The following is a 19636-nucleotide window of genomic DNA, read 5'->3' as shown; positions in this document are numbered from 1 at the left end:
GAATGTAAATTTGAACTTGCCTGCCAAACAGGCCCTAAAACAATGAAAAGTAAAAACATGGTGCAGTGATTTTGTTTTTACTAGAGCACTAAATGGGTCGTCGTTTAAAGAGACAACTTGGACCGCATACTGCAATATAAGAAAGTATTTTAATTGTAAAATGTTTTTCTTACCCAAAAATAACAATAATAATAAATTCCATCAAAATAATAATAATAATTTTTCATCCTTTGTCTCATTATCTGTATTTTTTATTTATAAATAATTAAATACAATAAGGAGAAGATATCTCCTATATTTGAAACACATTTTCCACTGTCATATAAGGAGAAGATATCTCCTATGTATGAAATATATTTCTCATTGTCATAAAAGTCTCATGTGCGAGACATGTATGAGAAAAATATAGAAGTATATACTAAGGAAAATACTATATAAAAATAAAAACTATTTTCTTAAAATTAATTGAGAGTGAAATGTTGAACTTACTACCAATATAACACACGTGAACAACAAAAATAATTAAATTTCAGAATTATGAATTAGTTAAAGGTTTTGACTCTCATAAAAAAAATAATAAAGGTTTTGACTCTCCTATTACACCAGGTGATAGCAGTATATAATAATAATTGAAACACATTAGACAATTATGGTCCGTTTGTATTAAGGTTTCCAGATGCGTGACTTTGGATACAAAGTCATGGAGGTTAAATTGGTTTCATGCTCTTATATTTGTCACCATGTAACAATATTACTCACAAGACTTAGATCAAGTCCAATTGCCCGTGTAGGGATAAGGGTCCAAGATCATGTATTGGGTCTTGAGTTTTGTCCGAGAATATTGAAAGGTCCGAGGAGGAACAAATAGTTATTAGGGGTTCCAATTTAAAGTCTCATAAGTAAGGAACGAATTGAAGGTGGTCCGTTGAGGAACTCCTCCTTGGATATGATGAATGCATCTCAAGTATTTACTTCAGCAATTAGAATGACCCTCCAGAAAGCTCCAATGATAGGGACGTACCTCATAAGCATACAAGAAGGAAGGAAACCCAAAAATATCTAAGGAAAAGCTGCTATCACCGCATTAAATGCACTACAGCTACTTTTCTAGCCGCATTTATGTGGAGAAGATCTCTGAACAGTGCTACCTTGGCTACCACAACTCACAGAAAGCCAAAAAGGGTGTCTGATGGGACATGTACTCAAATAAAGGTTCAGACGATCAACAAGTGTATGATCAAGATGATCCTAAGGGAGCTATATAATGTGAGAGATCCTCCATGAGAAAGTGATAGGAAGAAAAGAAGAGAAAACACTGTAGCAATCTAAATTGTTTTTGTATCCAATTGTGATCAATCTATACAAGGGTGACCTCCTCGGACTGAAAGTCCATTGATATCAAATCCTCTTATTTGTGTTTGAATGACATTTAACTCAATACTAGCCATTGTCCAACTTATTAGGACCTGTTCTTTGACCACTCTCTACAAATTTATTGTACTGAGTTCATTGGACTAAAATCTCATACATCTTGGGCTTGGGCCGTAAATCGTGTCCATACAATTGGCACCAATTGTAAATCCATCATTGCTACACTACACACCACCACCATCAGTAAACCCACCACCAAAAAAAAAATCATAGACCTAGTAACCTAGCACCACCACAGACCATCATAGAGCTACAAAGCAAAAAAACCGGTACCAAACCCACCACCACCACAGCACCTTCAATCTACACCGATTCAACAACATCCCCTACAACCAATCTCCACATTGATCTCAAACCCAATCTCCACCAATCTCAAACCCAATCTCCACTGTGACCTATACTCAAACCTAATCTCCACCGTAACCCAAACTCGATCTCCATCGTGAAACCCAACCAACACCCAAACAACCACCACCAATCAGAACCCAACAACCACTGAAACAACCCACCACTTTAAACTCATTAACCACCGATTCAACCCAACCAAAAACAGCTGAGAAAGAAACAAAGAAGAGATTAAAAAAAACAAATATAGAGAGAAGAGGGGAGAGATAGAAAGAGAGATAGACAGAGAACAGTGGAGGTAGAAAATATGGAGAGTCAAAGAAGAGAGAGAAAGGGAGAGAGAAAGAATAAAAAATTAGATTTTAAGTTTACAACTTGTGAATAGTGGGTTGTATATTTAGGAACTTACTATTCACGGGTTGTATAATTTTTTACATATACCAACCCGAATGGAGCATGTTTTTTGGAACAACTGGGGGTGTAAATGCTAGTGCTCTTAGGAAAGTTGATTAGCAGTAAAGAATTACATTTAATAGTACACTACATCCCGTGAAAAGTTTATCAATTCAATTTTTATGTGGCTCTCCTCAAATAAAGAAACAAAATTCAAAAGGATAAAAATTGATGTCATAAATGTTTGAGCTATCTGCTTTTGCGAGTAAAGATATCCATTCAATTAAGTTGTCAGCCATGACTCTTCAATACAAGTAAAATCAGGTCAAAATACTACATTACTGTTCCTAAATCTACAAAAAAAAATCTGTATATGTTGATGAATTTCAAAAATATATAATAAATAATACATGTATATATATATATATCTCTCTCTCTCTCTTTCTCTAAAATATGATATGTTTATAGATAAATAATTTTTTGTTGTAGAATATCATTTTTTTATATATTACAATCTTTATCTAAACTTTCATTCACACATTTTTATTTACAATAAAAAATTACTTTGGTTTGAGTTAACTATTGGATTTGCTTTAAAGTTGGCTCTTGTCGATAGGCAACCACACATAATAAAAACTAATAAGAAAAGTTCTTTACTATGGTCAAGATCACAATGCCGAGGTAATTAAAAGGGCAAATCTCAATTGTAATTATAAAATGCAACGGTGTGTAGAGCAACTGCATTATTTTTTGGAACGCATGCTCCTGCGTATAACTGATTACATAAAACATCAAAATATAAAGAGAAAGTAAATAACTAAATGGTGATTTGTAATTATACATGTCTCAAAACTATTACATACATACATACTTGTTGGATAGTATGATTTACTTTCCCCAAATTGAAGACAAAAATCAAGGAATTGATTGCTTAGAGTAAATTAAAGGGTTGATGCAATCAATTATATGGATATGATATTCAAAATCAAATATTCTTGTAACAAATTGACATATTTCTCTATTGATATACACAATTTTGTTTTTTCAAATACGGGTGTCCACAACTTCTAGAACTTTATTTAATTTATCCTAAGCTTAGGATGAATTTTTGTACCTTCTTACTTTGTTTTTATAGCCTGCATCCAATTACTAATGAGTCACATTTCTGATTTTTTTATTCATTTATAGGGCTAAGAAATATGAGGCATTGTTTTCTTTTTTTCAAAACACATTAGGAAGAAAAAAACAACACGTATTTCATTGCTTCTATCAACCAAGGTACTAAATTCCAATCAGTAATAGCGTAAAGATTTGACTCTAAAGGGTAAATAAACATATACATATACATAAACATAAACATAAACATATAAATAAACTTGGAAGAACACAATTCAACAATTAATAATTTACAAAAACAAAAAACAACTCAATTTTATTCTGAAATTAATTGAGTGCAAAATGCTAAAACTACTACCAATATACCATGCATGTGCACAACAAAAATAATAAAATTTCAGAATTACTTATTGGTTGAAGGTTTTAACTCTCCTATTGCACCTAGTAATATCACTGCGTTGGCATCCTAATATATAATAATAATTTGATATAATTCTGGTGGTATAACCAATCAAACTCCAGAATCCTTTCACCCAATGTCCATGGCTGTCTCTAATGATACCTCTGCCCCCAGACTTCCCTGGATTTTCAAGGAATGCACCTTCAGTATTAAGCTTGTGCCACCCCACCAATGGTTTGGTCCATTTGATTGGGACAACAACTTTCGGGGATAGCTGCTTGGATTTGCCCACACAGTAGAAATAATCTATAGCTTCTATAATACAAACTTTATGGAGGTTGGGGTTGGGAATGATGTTCTCAAACACCACCTTGCTTCTATTCTTCCAAAGGGACCAAACGACAAAAGGAAAAAGAATGCTCCAAGGGGAGGAAGATTTATGCTCAACACTGCTCAAGCAGTTGGTCTTCAGCCAACTCTCTAATTTTCTAGCAAAAGAACTGATGAGAGGCGGGGGGGAACCTCCAATTTCCTCCAAAAGTCACGGGCCAGATCACAATCTCTGAGCAGGCAAAGAATGGTCTCATATCGACATTTACATAAATGGCAAATTCTATCACAATTGATGCCCCTTGAGGCTAGCACATCTCTCAAAGAGGTGCTGCTATGGAGGCATAACCACAGAAAATTAACAACCTTTGGTAACATGTCAGGGCTCAGTTTAGCTATTCAACTTGGTTGTCAGCAGTTAGATGTCAAACTCAATGCTAAGGTGATTGTGGATCTGATCAACTCTGATACTAATCCTAACAGAGCTTATTCCCCTCTTTTGTATGACTGCAGGACTCTTCTAGCCAGGCTTCCTCAGGCCTGGGTGATTTAGTACCCGTTTGGTTCAACTTTTAGAGCCTAAAAGTTGCGTTTTGCAAAACGTTGGCCCAAAAATTGCGTTTGGTTATTACAAAACGCAACTTTGGGTCAAAAGTTGCGTTTTAAAAAACGCTTAGAACGCGCATCTCCTATTATGGACCTCATCAGGTCCATTTTCCAAAATTCCTTGGGCGTTTTGGGGTATCCGTTGGGATGAGTTAGCAATTACCAAATTGCCCTTCAAATGCTCATGTCTTCAGAGATCACACAGTGCCTTCATACCACTTTGGGTCATCTCTCTGCTCTGCGCAAGCTCCTTCATTCCTCTCACCATTCTCCAACCCAAGCAAAAGAAACACAGAACAAACACAGCATCCCAACGGACACAACAATCCAACAAAAGAAGAATAAAAGAAGAGGAGGGGCACCACCCTACCACCGACCCAACACCACCACTGCAATCCATTTTCAACAGTTGATAATCCACCACAAAATTGACCTAAAATCAACAGAAAATCCAACTAAAAATCAAGCCAAACCCACCGTATCTGCCACCATTGCTGCCGTCAGATCTGCCATCGTTGTTGCCGTCGCCGATCTGCCTTGCTACTGCCCGGATCTGCTTGCTTCCGCCGCTGGATTTTCTGCCATGTGTGAGTTTTGGGTTTGATATATGAGAGAAGAAGAGAGTTCAGAGAGTACCAGACCTTTTGGTTTGAGACATGAAAGGGGAAGAGAGGTTAGGGAGTCCTAGAGGCAGAGAAGAATTTAGAGAGAGGGAGAAACACGGTTGAGACTTTTTTTTTGATGAATTTTTTTGATGAACACGGTTGAGACTTGAGATAAGGATATTAATATTGACAAGAAGTCATTAATGGTAATAACAAATAATTATGACACTAAAAAAGAAAAATTACCCAAACATTATTAAAATAATACCAATTATATATGTTATTATTATTATTATTATTATTTAGTAAGTATATGAAGTAGTTGATTTAAGTAAGAAATAAACTCCTTTATATATACATTGTCCTTTTTGGTAATTTATCCCTCAAACTGTAACTTTTATAGTACTAGCCAAACACTCAACTTTTTCAAAAAGCACTTTTTAACAAGTTTTACCAAACACTCAGTTTTTTGAAAAAGCACTTTTTCATTATGCACTTTTTAAAAACTCAACTTTTTCAAAAAGCCCAACTTTTGAAAGCCGAACCAAACTCACCCTTAGGGAAGTGAACAAATGTGCTGACCTTTTGGCAAAGAGGGGATGCTCCATGCAGGAAGATTTTGTCCTTTTTGTTCCCCGGTAGAATTTGATTCCTTACTTGCTTCAATAAGAATGGTTTGTATTATTGTAGGCTTGTAACCGCTACTTTGGTCTCTGTGGCCATTTAGTTTGCTTTATATATTATCTCCTTTTAACCACAATAATAATAATAATAATAATAACTTGACACATTATTAGACAATTATTCTTCTAAAAAATTTTATGCGTTCTAAGCGAATAAGCGATGAATCATAGTCAAACATAAGAAACTTGTGAAATGTTTCCCAGGTGCGTGGCTGTGTATACAAAGTCACGGAGGTTAAATTCGTTTCATGCTCTTATTTTTGCCACCTCGTAACAATATTATTCACACAAGAAAATTGGGAAAAAAAAATTACGGAAATGTTTTATGAACATCCTTTATGAACAATTTATAAGAAGTTGACCATTTATAAACAATTTTATAATGTTTGAACTGTTTTGCTTCTGCCAGTAAACAGATCCATTCAATTAAGTTGTCAGCCATGACTCCTCAGGATAGGCATGTACAGGTTATCATCCAACAATAAAATTGGGTCAAAATATTACATTACTGTTCCTAAGTCAGTAAGGTAACACAGATCATTCTCTCAATTAAAGAAAAATAAAAGGCTTTGCTACAAAGAAAGTACTAATAAAAAGATACCAGCAAATGCTTCCTTCATGTGAAAAACAAAGAAAGAATTGATTTGACTCACAATTGAAGTCTGGATCCATGAAAAAGGGTCCAATCTCAAGATTTAAGCAGATTTATTACAAATTAAATTCGAAATGTGAGCATAAATTGTTAATACAGTAAGAAATACCACACAGAGCCCCAAAAAACAGTGATAAATGAGCTGCAAATCATAGTATACCAAATAAATGGATTATAATCAACAACTGATTAGATGTTCATAAATCATGTGCAATATATGAAATAGACACTCATTGAAGAAATGCACAAGAAGATAAATACTACAAACCTCAAAATTAATTGAACATTATTATCAAAAACTGATAGATTAAAAATTCCCCTATAAAAGCATAAAAAACCAATAGATTTGGATTCCCCTGCTAAAGCAATGCCAAGGAAACCATGGACCATATCAGAAAACATCCTTTTTTTTTTTAATTGTACTAGTACGCACACAACTGGTCTGCCTTGACTTCTGTACGCAAGATCTCACACACCACCTTGTTCCTGGATGCACTAATTGAGCTAGTTATGTAGGACAAATTACAGAATTTGTCCACATGTACTTGTGGCCTGTTAAGGTTTAAGAGAAATTGTGGATTTAGGGTTTAAAACTTTATAACATAAGGATTAGGGTTCAAGAATGAGGAGGTTTTGTACGGAAGAAAAAAGGTAAGAAGAATTGGAAATCAAATTTCTCCACAATCAGTGGACAGTGCACTCGAACGATACAGGCTAACAATGACAGCACATCAAAAAGAAGGAAAAGCGAGAGAAATGGAGGGAAGAACAATAAGGCCAATGTGCAGCCTCCTATTGTTTAAGTACACGAGCACAATTATACACAATGACTCTTTGTTGTACTAGTAGCATCATTAGGGCTTCTCATTTGACCAATAAACTAAAAACCTAATAAAGTAATAACTAATAAGAGACTAACTTGGACACACAGAAAATCAAAAACCTAAGATATTAAGGATCTCCACGAAAATTCAAGACTTAATTAAACTACAAAAATACCCTTAATTCGCAAGGGTTACAGAAATTACAGTTTAGCCCTAAAAATAAAGTTGGCATTAACTTGTTAAATAAATATCCAAAAATTCTGTTGACCTTTCATTTCTCTTCATTAGTAACCACAACTAGTTGGATTGCAATTCCTCAAAAATAAATGATAAACAAAGAAATAATAATATAGATAAGACTAATTAGAACATGTGGTCTAACCTCCATCTAAACAGAAATAAGCTCCATCAGCCACATTCTATTCAAACCACTCACACAATCCAAAGATCACTGACACTATCTATGAATGAGACAAAATGAGAAAAGGCTTGATATCAACTATCAACCTACACCATAACACACAACGCACTATCAAAGACACAACATTTAACCATGCCCACAATTCATGAAAAATTGAACATCATGTCAGACTGGCTACAAGAAGAGGAGCCACCATATCAAATTGCCACAAACAAGAATAAAAATTGTCACTGTCAAGACCTCAAGCTAACAAGTATCAACCTACACCAGAACACAGAAAACTCACTAAAAAAACATAATTCATGAAAATTGAACAACATGATGTCGAACTAGCTAATAAAAGAGGAGCCACCTTATCACAATGCCACGAACAAGAAAAAAATTTGTCAAGACCTCGAGCCAACAAGTATGAGCAATAACCCAACAGAAGCCTTTATCGGATCAACTATCCCACTTCTCTAGAGCTAAATGCCAATTACAAAAATGGCATTATTAAATAAATCTTGGACAGAAAAATTTGCGAAGTAGCATGAAATTAAATTAATCTTTCATGCCTACATCAGCTAGAGCTCATTGGCTAACATCCATCCATCATGCCACCACTTATAAAACGAAATTCTAAAACCACATAACCTAAGACACAATAGATTAAACTAAGGTAGAAATGAAAGCATGATCTTTTATATACACAACATACGTGAAGTGCCCAACTAACAAACCCAGAACTAGTTGATTTGCAATTTCCCAAGCCTGCTAACCAGCATGCAAGATGATACACAACTCATATACAACACAAGCAAACATCATTGACACACAAAATGAACAATTTATGATACTTACCAAAAAAGAACAAAAGGAAACCACACCCACAATTTTTGAGAATTGAGCAACATCATGTCAAACTACAAGAAGAGGAGCCGCCTTATCAAGCTTACAAGTATGGGCATAACCCAACAGCAGTAATTATAGGACCAACTATCCCATTTCTCTATAGCTAAGTACCATTTAAGCAAACAACATTATTAACATGAAAAGTGAAAAAAAAATGCAAGAGACTAGAATCAAAATATTACAAACTTCCCAAATCAATGATTATCCCCCATAAAGAACCACAACTTTACCTCAGTGGTCCTTGTATGCCTCGAGTATCAACCTGGCCTGGTCCTTAATCAACTCGGTCCGCTTCACAAACACTTCCAATTCAGCCAGCTCCACCTCCTTCCACCTCTCCTCCAATTCCACCTTCTTCTCTTCATCAATCAATTTGAGCCCACGCTTTATGACCCTCTCATCCAACCACACATTCTTATCAAACCTTAACATCCCATTCAAACAGCTCCCCGAATCCCCATCAATCTCCATCTTCTCACCATACTTGTACAAAACCGGAGACGACTCCGTCAATTCCTCCTTCAAACTCCTAATCAAACTGTTACCTTTCTGATTCTTATTATTGTTGTTGTTGCTGTTGTCCTTAGCCTTAGCTTTCCCATTTTTGTTGTCCTTAGCTTTAGCTTTCCCATTGTTGATGTCCTTAGCTTTCTCAGTCTCAGTAGCAGCTTCAACGGAGCCCCAAATCTTCTTCGACAACTCGTAAGTCTTTTGCTCGTGGGGTTTCGAAAAGGTCGGGTCTTTGCCTTTCTTTCCTCGTCCGGCATTGTTGTTGTACTTCTTCCTTAACCTCTTCATCTTGTCCACCAGCTGGGCCTTCGTGACCTCCACGTGGAGGCTCTTCTTAACGAACTCGAAAAACGCGGCGGCATCTGCGGCGGGATCCGCGCCGCGCAAGGCGGTGTAGTCCAACATCCCTTTCAGCAATTCGATTTCGTTCTCGTCGCTCCACAGCCTCTGGAATAGCTTCTTCTCGTCGCCGCCGCCTTTCTTCGAGTCCTCCGAGGGCGAAACGACGACGTCTTGGGACTTCGGTTCCGGGTCCTTCTTCTTGACCCGCTTCGACGGCGTGGCTTCGGCTTCGCCGTTCGGACGCTTCTTGGTGGTGGCGGAGGATCTCGTGGAGGAAGGCTTGGATCTGGGTTTCGTGGCCTTCACCGGAGTCGGGTCGGGCTCCATGGGTTTGGAGGCTAAGGGTTTGACATTCGGGTCGGGTGTGGATCCGGATTCGGTTTCGGACTCGGATTCCGACCCGGACGAAGAAGAGTGGGTTTGGGGCTTGGAATTTGAGATTGGAGCCGGAGGGTCAGGTTTTTTGGGTTGGGGTTTCACTGGAGTGGATGGTAACGAATCAATTTTAGCTGCTTCAGCTTGGTGTTCTTCTTCTTCAGATGAACTTTCTCCTTCTTCATCTTCTTCTTCGTCTTCTTCATCTTCAGAGGAAGTTTCTTCTTCTTCAGAAGACGAAGCAGCTGGTGGATCGTCCAGATGAGATGGGCGTTTCGGAGCCATTAGAGAGAAATAAAAATTTAGGGTTTTGGGGAAGGCTGGGTTTTGGGAATCTATGAGAGTGTATTTGACGATGCGTCAAAGATGAGAAAGGCTAAAAAGGGGTTTAAAAGTACGATGAAAACGAGGGTGTGGAATATAAGATAAGGAGGAGGAGTTCTGGCCGGTTGATTGTTTATAGTTTTGGTTATTAGATTTATTCTTGACCCTTGGATTAGTGAAATCTGAAATTATCGAAATTAGGCTTCGTGCAAAAGGGGCTTGGGGTGTGAATTCTTGTGATTGGTTCGGAAGTCAACGTGGAGTTTGGAAGCCTTCACTGGCTGGAGTGTGAATTTTTTATTTTTTTGGGGTGATATAAGCGCGTGATGAATGTTCAATGCAAGTATGCAACTAAATTGACATGAGGGCGTCCCACAGTCAAGGCCCATCGAGACAGTACTCAGAACTTGGGCCTGAGTAATTTCATTCGTCCAACACCCCTCCAAGTGGGCCTAAAACCCAAGCCCAACGCAAAACCCAACTTCTCAGACAGATACATGTTGAGCCCAGGCCACACTACTAAAACATCCCAAGCCTAGACACCAAATCACTTCATAGAAAATCTAAGAGTACGTTTGGTACACTGAATGAAGATTACGACATGAATTGTAATATTTATTATTAGGAATAAAATGTATTGTAATATAATAACTAAACTTATTCATAAGTTTGGTTATGAGTTATAATATTAGAATAAAACTTAATATTTATTTTAGGAAATATCTTACTCATACAATTATATCTCTTTAAAAATTGTTAATTTTTAAATTTAAAAGAGATATATGTTATTTTTTATGATTTTTTATTTTTATAATTGTTATATGTATATGGAAAATTTGTTTATTTGGAAATATATTAAGTTTTGAAATAATTGCATTTACTAAGGAATAGCTAATACAATCCTTTAAAGAGGAATAGTTATTCCTCATTTTAAAGAATAACTATTCATAAAGAATGACTATTTCTTATAATAAAAATATAATCAAACTAAAGAATTTTTAAACTATAAGAATAACTATTATATTACAATGCCTATTACAGTTTACCAAACATACCCTAAGTTTTACATCGCCCCCAATCTCCTCACCTCAGACCACCGAATCACAACTAACCCCAAACACTTGCTCAGTCCTAGAGTCATAGGAGCATCAACCTACTTAATCATCCTCGCCACCACCCTCATCCAATCCCTTAAAGAGAAAGGTCACAGACAAGGAGCTCAAGGTTTTTTCCAAGCTACTCAAAAAGGCAGAAAGTAGTCCAAAATCAGTCTACTTTGATCCTGAGACAGACACGATCAGGATCAAAGTAGAAATTTGTGATAGAGTGAGAGAGAAGAGAGAAAAGTCGTGAGTAATTTGGTCACTTGGTCTACATCGTCAGAGCAAGAACTCAAAAGGATAATATTTTAGGAAAACTCTTAATTTACATTGTAGACTAAAATGTGAAAAACATTATACACATTTGTTTAGTTTACAATGTCTGATTTAAATTTCTAGTACAATATATACCTATAATTACCCTTTTACAGTTCTCTCTCTCCTCATTTTTTTTTTCTACTGTGGATTGCTGGTGCTGGAGGTATTGGTGGTGGTTGTGGCCGTGGCTGAGGAAAAAGATTGGAGATTTGGGGGTTTTTTTTTTCCCCTGCTGTGGACTGGTGGTGGTGGTGGTGGTGGCTGTAGTTGATGGTAGAGGTGGTTGTGGTTGGTGCTCTGGATGTTTTTTTGGATAGTGGAATATATTATTTTATTGTAGTGGTTATAATATTTTATTATAATGTTTATATTATTTTATTGTGTTGAAAGCTAAAATAGATCCATTGCTGCAGCATATGTGTAGGTAAAATAGATAAAGTAATTTTTGGTGGAGTTAAATAGCTAAATATTTAACTCCACTGTTGTGGATGCTCTTATGTTTTATTGTATTATTTAGCTGGCTATTTTTGTTTGATAATATGTCGATCATCCTGATGTTTGCGATTTTGTTCTTCGTTATTACGTTATGTGTGTTTTGGTAATTTGTTATGTAATTGTTTAGAATATAATTGTTTTAAGTTATGATGCTGGCTATAGAGAAATTTTTTTTTTTTTTTATAAAATAAAATAAAATTATAGTTGTGTAATGCAGCTCTGTTTTTCACCATTGTTTACTACATTGAATGGGGATGTTATTTCAGCTGTTAAGAGAGTGGTTTTTTTTTCTTTGGATTTTGAACTATAAGGTTTTTGATTTAATTGATTGATGAAATAAAACATTAGAGATTGAAATTCTGTAATTTATATTATACCTAGTTAGATGTCATTTTAATTGCAAAAGATTAACAATTGTAGTTTGATAGTGATACTGGTTCTCATTGCTTTTTGTTTTAATTTGTATAGTTATTTGTTGGGCATTGAACTAATTTAGTTTCATCATGAGAAAACATGTTATTCTTTTCTCTTGATGGTTGAAGAATTATACTTAGAACCTCGAAGTTTAACTGATTACAGTTACAACTAATTGCTATGTAGTCATGCATCTGTTTATAAAAAAATGCACTGTTATTCATGCAAGAATTTCTTTGTGTAGCCACAAGGTTCTGGTATTCATGCAAGAAAACAACAGCCCCATCCAGAATGGCTTTGGGATGGGCTTGAATCTTCTCAAAATAAAACTTACTACGTGCATTCCAACTCCCCCATGATACTGCTGCCCACTTCTCTAGCTCAGGTTTTGATAACCTTTTTGCCAATACTTGAAACAACAAGAAGAAATCTGTAGGGCCGATTGAAAATTGCAAGCTTCAGATGGAATGTACACATATAGTCAAGAAGCAAGAGACACCCCAAGTGTGGAACTAAACGAGTGCATGTGATTTTTTTTTTTTTTTTTTTTCACAATTGAGTAGGGTCATGACACAATTTTTTATTTACAATTAAGTAGGCGTATAAGATTGTTGAAGGCTTGAAGCATTTGATCTTGAAGTGCAAAACATTTTTTTTTGGTTATTACATGGGAATTAGGTAATATGATGGTAGAAAACAAATTGCCTATTGTATCATGTTATTATTGCCTTGTAATTAAAGAATATAATTTAATACAATTTAGTTCATTTTTTGGATCGAGCCTTTTTTTTTTTTGGGGTGGTTTTCTTCTATCTTGGATCCATTGATTTTAAAATATGCCAAACATCCTTGAAGACTCTTGTTATGTAATTCTTGTTTTCAAGAGAATATATTAAGAACGAAGTTGTAATTTGACAGAATAGAGCAATAATAGTATTTCCAAGAAATTTCATCATATAGATTGGCTTTTTGGTGAAGAGCTGTAATGAGGCTATGAATAATTTATATAATTTGTGTTTTTAAGTCATCCTCCAATTTTTAGTACTTGTTCCAAGCATATTCAAACACAAAGAACTGTTGGTCTCTCCAGCAAGAATGGCTATTTAGACTAGATAAAAAATTGGAATGCATTAAGACCTAAAAAGCTAATAATAGAACTCCATCACAACATGCTATTTGCAAACAAATTTGTTTACATTTCATCTATTCATCAACACAAAAAATCAGTTACTACATGAAAATACAACTTGCACAGCAATTCGATTATACAATGGCAACAATGGAAGGCAAAAGATGAATCTCCTAAATGATGCCATGGCTGAGACAAGTCTATTCGAAACTTCAATTTGTTGTGATTTTTTCATTACACAAGATGAATAAATTAAAGAATAGCTTGGCGCATTTCTCAACATGACGAATCTCCCTCAAGACTGCACAACATACAAATAAATTATCTTAACATCACTTCAAAGTTTCTAACAAATATTTTCACAAACACCTTCAGTGCATTTCACAATTCAAACCACAATAGAAATATAGGGAATGAGAAAACTAATCCATTGTGACAAATTTCAAACTGAGAAATTAGTATCAAGCTAAGAATCATAGCTCTATTTCAGTAAAAGAAGCTAAAAGGAGTAAGAAATGTATGATCTTAGGCAAATAAATCAAGAACAGAGAAAAAAAGGGGAAATCATAGATTTGGTATCAACATTTCCTAAATGTCAAATCCAATAGATCCAAATCCAATGCTAAAACAGCTTAGGGCAGCCAGCAGACCACTTAATGCAGTTAACAAATAAATAGTTTTTCACTTTTGTGCTATTTTGAATACAAAATCATAGCTTTTATGAGAATAATTTGTCTACTGTCTGCCTGAGATAAGTTCTCAACGATAACACACTAACTTGAAAATCCAATTTCCATACACATAACATCACAGTTTTAGCATCACATTAACATAAAAATCCAAAAAGAAAAGAAAAAAGAGGGTAGAATACAAAGAGATAAGCTAAAAATCTATGAAGCATTTCAACAAACACCTTCAGCAACAATAACAGAGCACCTTCAGCTACAATAACAGAGGACTCAAAGGCCACAACAACAGCAACAATATAGAAGCAAGGCAATAACAAATTTCACTCACTCAATAACTCACGCACAACATGACTCATATCAAAACCCATTTTGACATCAACCCAAAGTCTGTATAGTGCAAACACCCATCCAACCACCGTTCATTTGAAACCCAAAAATCCAAACCAAAGCTATAACCACAACACACACACATTCAGCCATTCACAGCACATTCAGCCATACCCAAAACCCCCATTTTTCAAACCCAAACAAAATCATACAGCTCTAGTCATCAAAATAATTAAAACTGAAACAAAAAGAAAAATAAAAGAGAAAATAAATTTGAGAGGAAGGGAGGGGAGACCCGGTAGCCACCAGTGGTGGTGATACCAGTAATAAGCACCGCCAACGGCAGTGGTGTGGGTGCAATGAGAAGAGAGAGAGCTAGGAGAAATTCAAATTTGGGAAAGCTGAACTACTGAACTGAGAAGAGAAGAGATAGGAGAGAAATTGAAGCACGCGGATTGCCAGCCTGGAGATATAACGTGTCAATTTTCTGAGCATTAGATTTAATCCATGGCTGATATTAAAGCTATTGCACCCCGTGCAATACCCTAGGTATTGCACGGGATGTGAATCCGTGTGGTTAAGTAAAATGTCTCTGGCCACACGTACCAGCACAATAAAAAAATGGAAGGAAAGAACGCAACATGAAAATGGTTAGTTGCACATGCACTTGCAACACATCACCTAAAAATAAGAGGATTGACATATATTAAAAAAGAAAAAAGAAAAAACAAAGATCACATGAGTCCAAAAGAAAAAAAAAAAAAAAAAACAATATACCTATAAAACCCCACACCTCAAAAGAAGTGGAGTAGCCTGCCAGCTACCTGAAAAGTTAAAATAGTGGAACACAACTGAACATGAGATTAGGAATTGATCAGTTAAGAGAAAAAAAAGGGAAACGGTTTCTCAATTCCTCTATAAATTAAAGAAGCTTCAGCAAGTTTCAAGAGGAAGAAGGCACGCACAAAAGAAAAAAAGCACAGCAAAACACAGAGAGAAAAAAAGAAGAAGAAACACAGACTAATGGCCTGTTTGGAAGTTTTGAGAGGAAGGAGAGTAGAGGGGAATGATTCCCCTCCACTTTGTTTGGATGTTTTTAAAATTAGTAAGGGGGAAGAGAGTAATTAGCCATTCTCCTTGTTTGGATGTTTTAAAAATTAGGATGGAGAGGAGAGGAAATGATTAAAATAGACAAATTTACCCCTATTTGAAAATAAACTTGCAACATTGATTTATGATTAATTTGTTAGTATATTTTTTTTTTTTGATAATTTTTGTATGTGAATTAAATAATCAACATTAGTATATGATTAAATATTTTTTCTACTTTTTTTTATTATATTAAAAAAAAACCATCTTTAATTGATAATAATTAAAATAAGAAAAAAAATGTTTGGTTTGTTTGTTTACTGACAAAATCAACAAAATATTGAATTTTGACTATTTCAATAATCACAGCCAGCCCACCAGGTTGAATATTACGACAAGGGCTTACAATGACATTGAAGCATAAGAGTTTTGGTTAATAAAAAATATCTATTCTTTATTTTTAGAATCAATTGAATGGTATCTCAAATAAGAAAAATCTGAAATAATAAGCTTTGAAATTACTTTTAACTGTACTATCTGGACCACACAACCAAGAATAAAATGCAATCATATCTTATATATCCTTATGGAATAAATAAATTGTTATCCATTTATTCCCCTGTGTTTTCATAGTGTCTCAAACCATCACTCTTCCTTTTAGTATACACACAATACACAACATAAATAACTGAAAATCCAATAGTGCTAATGCTAATATAATTGCTATTAACGTAAGAAAAAGAGCACATCGGTGGGCTCTTAAAGCCTCACTGTAGAAGCCTAGAGGGCAAGAGCTTGCGGTGATGTGATCCTCCTCCTTAGGCGCTCAGCAATAATGAAGGCAAGCTCAAGAGATTGTGAGCATTGGCAGTACAGCCAATTTTTGAATCAAAGGCCTCATATGACATTGTATCATGCCTGACAACTAAAAAGTGAAAAGCATAAAAATGAATGTAAGCAGACAAAGTTTTCAAGCCACTGAAAAAAGAACACTGTTACAATGAGCTATGACCATATTTTTTTTTTATAAAATGCAAACAAAAACATTGAATTAACAAAAACACTGTTACAATGAGCTATGACAATGTAAGCAGACAAAGTTTTCAAATTGACAAGCTCTGTATCCAAACTTGGTCCACCAATACCAATTCTTGCCACTATTTTTTTTTTTTTTTTTTTCTGGTTTCGGGACAAGAAATTTCAAAAAGAAAAAATAATTTCAATACATTATCAACAACCAAAAAAAAAAAAAATCATAAAAAAGGCTCACAATTACAATAACAACACAAAACCATACGCGTACACAAATCTTTCAGCATAATACAATTGTTCTGAAATTGCAAACAAACACTTTTTTTTTTATAAAATGCAAACAAAAACATTGAATTAACATCAAACTCATGGACTGTTTGAGAAGGAAGTTTAGGAGCTAGACTGACACTCTGACAGTGACCTTGAAGACTCCTGTAAGAGCATTCAATAGCTCCTTTACTTCTGTTTCATAACTGGCTCACTAAATTACTTATAAAAGGCACATAGTTGGTATCAGATTTGAGACATAACATTTTACTAATGGCAAAGTTCCTTCAAGTCACCATGATGGAAATTTTGCAGCTCACAAACTAGCAATTTGGGCAGAAAACTACAAATAGGGAGCTTCCCATTTTATGAGTACTGTTAATGGTTATATGCACCTCATGCTCATAGCTTTCATTTCAATCTGATCTTTAGGATTTACTATTCCCAATATAAGCACGCAATAACAGTTGAAAGCCTGGATAATTGGAATTTTGGATTACCATAATTGGTTTGTTGAAATGCTAATCACACACACACACACACACACACACACACACACACTTATCAAATCAAATATCACATGCATTAGAACAAATGTGCCAGAGACCAAATATTAGACAGAACCATTCAAATCTTTGGGTAGCCAAACTCAACCATATGACCATATACACTCAACAAATCATTAACAAACCTTTTTCTGTGAAACATAAACCTGTATTTTCATTGAATTCTTTTTATCAAACACTTTAACCCTAAAACCAGATTCTAATTATAGACACAAAGAATTGTCTTATCTTTACAAGAATCAGCATCAAGAAAATGCAATCGATTTTTGTTCTATTACTGCAAAAGCCAAAGCAAGAAAGCAAAGACCAAGAAAGACCCAGCTCTCACGAAACCAGTTTGGTGATTGATGATTCCATTGCACCCACAGCCAGAGAACTCGATCTTGTACTTCTTGGTCATATTCGGATACACTAAGCTATAAACACTAAGCTATTATTTATGCTATAAACACTAAGCTATTATTTATGCAAGTTCACAATCTAGACTCACTCAAGCACTTTATCAAACACGTTATGAGCAATACTTTGAAACTTTAAAATTAAAAAAAAAGAAAAAGAAAAAAAAAAGCCCTCAAATCCGAAACCCACCTACAAATAACATGTTATTACCCCATAAAATCACAATTAATAAGAAATTACCCAATAAAATCACAATTTTAAGAACATAGTTATTTGATTCAACTTAAAAGAAACCCATGAAACAGAAATTAAAAATAGAGTTTACCTTTGTGAGAGAATGGTAGGCGTGAGAGAGAACAGTGAAGAAGTTGTGAGAGAGAGAGAGAGCCAGTGTAAGCTGAGAGAGCCGAGAGAGCTTGAGCGCCGAGAGAGCTTGAGAGAACACAGAAAACACAGAGAGCTTGAGAGAACTGAGACCTTGAGGGTTACAGTGTTTTTTTTTTTAACGTTAAAATGCCTTGTAATTTTTTTAATATAACAAGGGTAAATTAGGTAATTTATATATTTAATAATTTATGTGCTTTACTCTCCCTCAAAATCTCTCCAATTTGGGGGAATTAAAAATGAGGGGTTGGAGGTAGTTGAAACCCCTCCAAATCTCTCCCCCTCCTTCCTTAAAAAACTTCCAAACAAAGCAAATGAATTACTCTCCTTCCCTCTACTCTACTCCCCCTCCTTTTTTTAACATCCAAACAGGCCATAAGACAGCAACAAACAGAGGAGGAACACATAGCATCAACATTATGTTGGGATTTTATCAGTCCTTTTCTTCTCTAAATCTCTCCTTCTCCCTCTTCTTCAAATCAGAATTTTTGTTCGATAAAACAAATAGGGTTGGGTTTCATGAGGAGTTTCTAACTCCATACATGAAGTTTTAGATATGAGTTCTTGACTTTTAAATTCTATTTAAAAATTACCAAATAAAAATTCTCTTAAGTTTTGGTTCAATGTTTTCTCAACTTAATTAATGGACTCATTAACTCTACTATATTTTATTGGAGTTTTCGACTCTATCAAATTAATGGAGTCCTTGACTCTACCACATTTTAATAGTCCATGACTCTACCAAACTAATGGAGTCCTTGACTTTACCAAGTTAACGGAGTCCTCGACTCCGCCACATTTCAATGGAGTCATTGACTCCAAAAATTATTTTAAATAAAATAGGGATTCTAATTCTTTCAAATTCCAATATGACTAATTCTTTGAGATTCCTAATTTCTTAATTAAGATTGGAGTTAATAATTCTTAAAATAAAATGACCATAAAAATTGATTTGAGCAAATTTTCCAATTCTCAATTCCTAAAGATTTTTTGTTTTTGAATAAAACCCTCTTGGGTTTGAGATAACAATTTCCAATAGGCAACCATGCGTGCAAGGATTGGGTATGATACACATCTTTGATATCTTATTATGTTGCATGGAAAAGTAATATGAAATCAGTATGCCGAAATATCTCAGATGTGACTATGGCAGGAACCATTGCTAAGCCTATAGACTGC

At 35.0% G+C, this 19636-nt stretch overlaps 1 protein-coding gene and 2 long non-coding RNA genes across 3 annotated transcripts; all 3 read right to left on the bottom strand.

The window, feature by feature from the left end:
• Positions 1 to 8658: 8658 nt before the first annotated feature.
• On the bottom strand, positions 8659 to 10342 carry LOC126727278 (probable transcription factor At1g61730). Its single transcript, XM_050432862.1, has one exon. It carries the CDS (start codon positions 10207 to 10209, stop codon positions 8929 to 8931), a length of 1281 nt encoding a protein of 426 aa, XP_050288819.1. The 5' UTR covers positions 10210 to 10342; the 3' UTR covers positions 8659 to 8928.
• A 3379-nt stretch (positions 10343 to 13721) lies between these two features.
• Positions 13722 to 15265, bottom strand: LOC126727277 (uncharacterized). The gene is made up of 2 exons (XR_007656199.1): positions 15016 to 15265; positions 13722 to 14005 (listed from the first exon to the last, which is right to left on the bottom strand). It is a non-coding gene; the product is annotated as an uncharacterized LOC126727277 (long non-coding RNA).
• Positions 15266 to 16442: 1177 nt separating this feature from the next.
• LOC126729192 (uncharacterized) lies at positions 16443 to 18558 on the bottom strand. Its single transcript, XR_007656534.1, has 2 exons — positions 18399 to 18558; positions 16443 to 16734 (listed from the first exon to the last, which is right to left on the bottom strand). It is a non-coding gene; the product is annotated as an uncharacterized LOC126729192 (long non-coding RNA).
• Positions 18559 to 19636: the final 1078 nt, after the last annotated feature.

Source organism: Quercus robur, chromosome 5, assembly GCF_932294415.1.
Source record: "Quercus robur chromosome 5, dhQueRobu3.1, whole genome shotgun sequence".
In the NCBI taxonomy this organism is placed as follows: Eukaryota; Viridiplantae; Streptophyta; class Magnoliopsida; order Fagales; family Fagaceae; genus Quercus; species Quercus robur.
Note: the sequence above shows the minus strand (reverse complement) of the source record. Positions and strands in the feature narration are given on the sequence as shown.